Genomic DNA, 3,766 nt, shown 5'->3' with positions numbered 1-3,766 from the left:
GTGCTTGTCTTCAAAACCTAGCTAGAAATTGCCGGATCGAGTCGTGTAAGATCTCTAATTCTCTATCGATGAGAATTAATCATAATATCATCTAGGCCGTAGCCATCGACTCATCCAATTGTTGTTAAACAAACCGAATATAATGTTCACTTAATGACCATAACGCCGGATAATTGATCATCAATTTCTTATTCCAATGAGTATTTGTAGGAATCAACTTCATTTTCAAACTGGCACTCAGGTCGAAATTAAAATAATGAAGTAGCACATAACAATTCTGAGTTGAAAATTACTCGCGGATCAACTACATTTGCAGATTAGCACTCTCTTTAAACATGAACAGTCTTATTATATTGGCCACACTAACACGCAATATGATCACAGAAAACACAAGCTTAGCTAATTTATATGAAGTAGTTCCATCATTTCATTAACACTTTTTATATATTTTGATGCCTTTCCAACGTGATTCCATGTAGTAGCTTATATTAGCGGGAGCAGCATAAACTCCACATTTGAAGTACAAGTCGCCCGGCCCTTTATCCTTCACTTGAAACTTCTGGAGTCCATCAATATAAACAGTCACAGTCCCTCCATCGACGTCATGGACAATGTTAAGTCTGAACCATCTATCATAAAGATCAGTAGCCACCAGATCTCCACTGTAATACCTCATATCGCCATTGTAGATTCTTAGTATGATAGTGGTTGCGCCGTGAGCTGCTCCATGGATCTGTGCTACGGTTGCACCAGAGGTTCCATTTGGCACAAAGCCATACCCTTCAAATTGCCAAACTCCAGATGAATAGTCGAGTCCCTACACAAACAACATATCCTTTCTTTGTTTCAGTGTTCATCAATGTACTAGCTAGATACTGAAATATTTGTTTTGTCTGTGCTGAATGAAGATGTGAATATATAGAAGATGCCTTTTTCAGAAGAGGGTTAACAAACTCTGTTAGTTTGGGAGTTGATCCAGTGTAGTACCCGAATGCGAACTTCAGTGCGTGGCTGAGTAAGACTATTCGGGTCATGTGGCTTGTCATCAGCATAGACCCACAAATGCCTTACACCATCGACATAACTGTACCGTTGCTCAAGTGGTATGTCGTAGGGTTTCTGCAATTCGAAGTTGTACTCTGATAATGGGATGGAGATGAAGCCATTGGTAGGATCAGGATTAGCACCACATAACTGACTGAAATATTTCAGTGAGCTGGGTAAAAGAAAAAGGAGAAGCAGATAGCAGTAAGAACCTCTCATTTTGTAAACTGAAATGAAAGAAGGCTAGCTTGTGTGATGCAATATATAGGAGAATTATTGGTTACAATAGTCAATAGGATTTAGATTTAATCTATTTTTGGTTTGAATATAGGTTAACTCATAGTTGTCTATATGAATGTTAAATTTATGCATTTAGACATGAACCTCTCCACCTAATTGGTATCAAGCTAGCTGACTCTCTTGTATGCTAAAAGCTACTTGATATAATCCAAAAGCAGTTGGGGTTAACTTACTTAAATAAGAAAAGATTTATAATGGCACATAAATCCGGCCGGCTGTATTTTATTTGTCTGATTTAGAGATGGGGATTCAAACTTGGGACCATAACCAACAACGTAAAACGCCACTCGACTAACCTCTAGATGGTATATTCATTTTCTTGTGTTCAAGAAATTTGCAAGTAGGTTTATTAGTTAAGGTAATGAAGATCATAGCACAACAGCAACACTTTTATTTCTTCATTTGAACCATTTCTGGTTATTGTTAATCAGCAAAGTTAGAATTGTTTCTACAAGTTCAGTTATCGATCACTATTCAAGTATATCACTGATATCAGCATCCGTCTAATATAGATATCAATTAAATGAAAGCCTATTAAGCATCAAGTCATCAGTAGTTAACTGGAATCAATTGCAAGGTGCATGGCAGTTGGCTCTCATAATAATGAATGTTAACTTAATAATTAGATTAAGGTCCTTGTTCTAAAGTTAACTTAAGAATTATCAAAGACTGTAAACCCGTGAGGGGTGTGCCAGTTGAGATGTTCAATTCAAGTTAATTATGCAGGGGGATAACTACTAGAAGATGACAATGTGAATATAAGCATTCTGATGAGCATGGTGGGTGTCTATTTTTTTATGTCACTCTTGGAATATGAATTTAGGATCCTTGATTTCAGGGATATGAAAGAAAAACTATAGTGTTAAGAGTACTTGGAGGAAGATGTCCAAGACTCGATCGGTTCTTGGAAGTTTACTTAAGGCAGACTTATCTGCTTAATTACCGCTATTCACAAGTTGATCTCCAAATAACATTTTGCAGCACCATCTCCAAATAAACCACCAGTCTCCAAATTTCAAGTTGTCCCCTTCTGCATAGTGCTTTTGTAATATAGTAAACTACATATTAGTTACTAACTAAATTTCAGTTTACAAATACATCCATTACATAATATCTTACACATTTAAAGACAAAAATTAACAAATAAGGACAAGTTGTTATATTGTTGTCATGTGGCAATAACACATTTACAATTGTAACCTTCAAACTTAAAAAAGTCAATTGTAACAAAAAAATAAATCGGTCAGAATTTATAGACACGGGTTCAGTCTCGTGCGCTGCTACTGCCTAATAGAAAGGTGCTCCTGCCGGCCAGAGCGCTGCTACTGTCGATTAAAAAGCTGCTACTATGGAGTAAAAAACTAGACTATAAAGGGAGTAACAATTTACAAACAAGCTGAATAATCTGCTACTGTCGATCAAGGTAATGTCGACTGCTACTGTCGACTTCTACTACCAATGCATCTGCTACTGCCGACTCATACTACCAATCTGTCTGCTACTGACGACTTCTATTACCAATTTGCCTGCTACTGCCTACGTTTGCTACACATCCCACTCTGATACTGCCTGCTTCTGCTACTCAACCTACTGCTACTGCCTCAACCAGTCTCCTCCATTTTCAATGCATTACCTCAACCCAATCATATAGCTCCATTTTCAATTCATTGTCTCTGTCTGACCTCAACCTCCCATTGCTACTCAAACGCTCAACCCAATCATATACCCAATCCTAAACCCCAAAAATTCAGTGACAATTGAATTGAAATGCTTTGAACAAGAATCAACTCAACTTCCTTCTCGATTGTGTCAACTGCTCATGTCGTTGGCCTCGGATCAGGTGGCTTTAGTAGCAGATTGGATTTTGACTACGGTGGAGGACTGAGGAATATGTACAGTGAGAGGATCGGGGGAGCCATCGTAGTCGAGGCAGAGTTGTTGTCGTTGAGGCGGAGCCGTCGTCATCATCAAGGTAGATCCACCGTCATCATCAAGGTAGATCCACAGTCAACGTTGAGGAGCCAGGCGTCGTCCGTCATATATGGGCGTCGTCGTCGAGTGTCTTCCGCCGCTATTGGTATTAGAGAGAGCGTAACAGAGAGAGAGCTTCTGAAAAAATAAATACAGAAAGAAAGGAAGAGATATGTGGCAATGTGGAGAGAGAAGAAGATAAAGGATGAGGTTTGTAATTTTTGATTTAGAGTTGGGCATTTTAGTCATTTTAATTTACAACTCGGGTTAGGCCTGCTGTTATTATTGTTGGGCTTGGGTTGATGTCCTAATCTGTATAAGAAATATTGAATGTGAGTTTTTTGTGTTTTTAAATTTGGTAAGTTCCTTGTATGTAATTTTCTCTTTGTAATATTCATTGAGACACAATTTAGTAACTCTCTGGACACTATCAGAGAAAAAAAAAAAAANA

The 3,766-nt window shown here is 38.0% G+C and overlaps 1 protein-coding gene across 1 annotated transcript; it reads right to left on the bottom strand.

Moving 5' to 3' along the window:
* Nucleotides 1-430: 430 nt before the first annotated feature.
* Nucleotides 431-3,309, bottom strand: LOC101311248 (citrate-binding protein-like). Its single transcript, XM_004292471.1, has 5 exons — nt 3,241-3,309; nt 2,978-3,076; nt 1,816-1,847; nt 988-1,216; nt 431-817 (listed from the first exon to the last, which is right to left on the bottom strand). The coding sequence occupies exons 1-5, from the start codon at nt 3,307-3,309 to the stop codon at nt 431-433; spliced, it is 816 nt and encodes a 271-aa protein (XP_004292519.1).
* Between the last annotated feature and the right edge of the window lie 457 nt (nt 3,310-3,766).

This window comes from Fragaria vesca, linkage group LG2, assembly GCF_000184155.1.
Source record: "Fragaria vesca subsp. vesca linkage group LG2, FraVesHawaii_1.0, whole genome shotgun sequence".
NCBI classification, from domain to species: domain Eukaryota; kingdom Viridiplantae; phylum Streptophyta; class Magnoliopsida; order Rosales; family Rosaceae; genus Fragaria; species Fragaria vesca.
The sequence above is the reverse complement of the archived record's forward strand: the minus strand, read 5'-3'. Positions and strand labels throughout refer to the sequence as shown.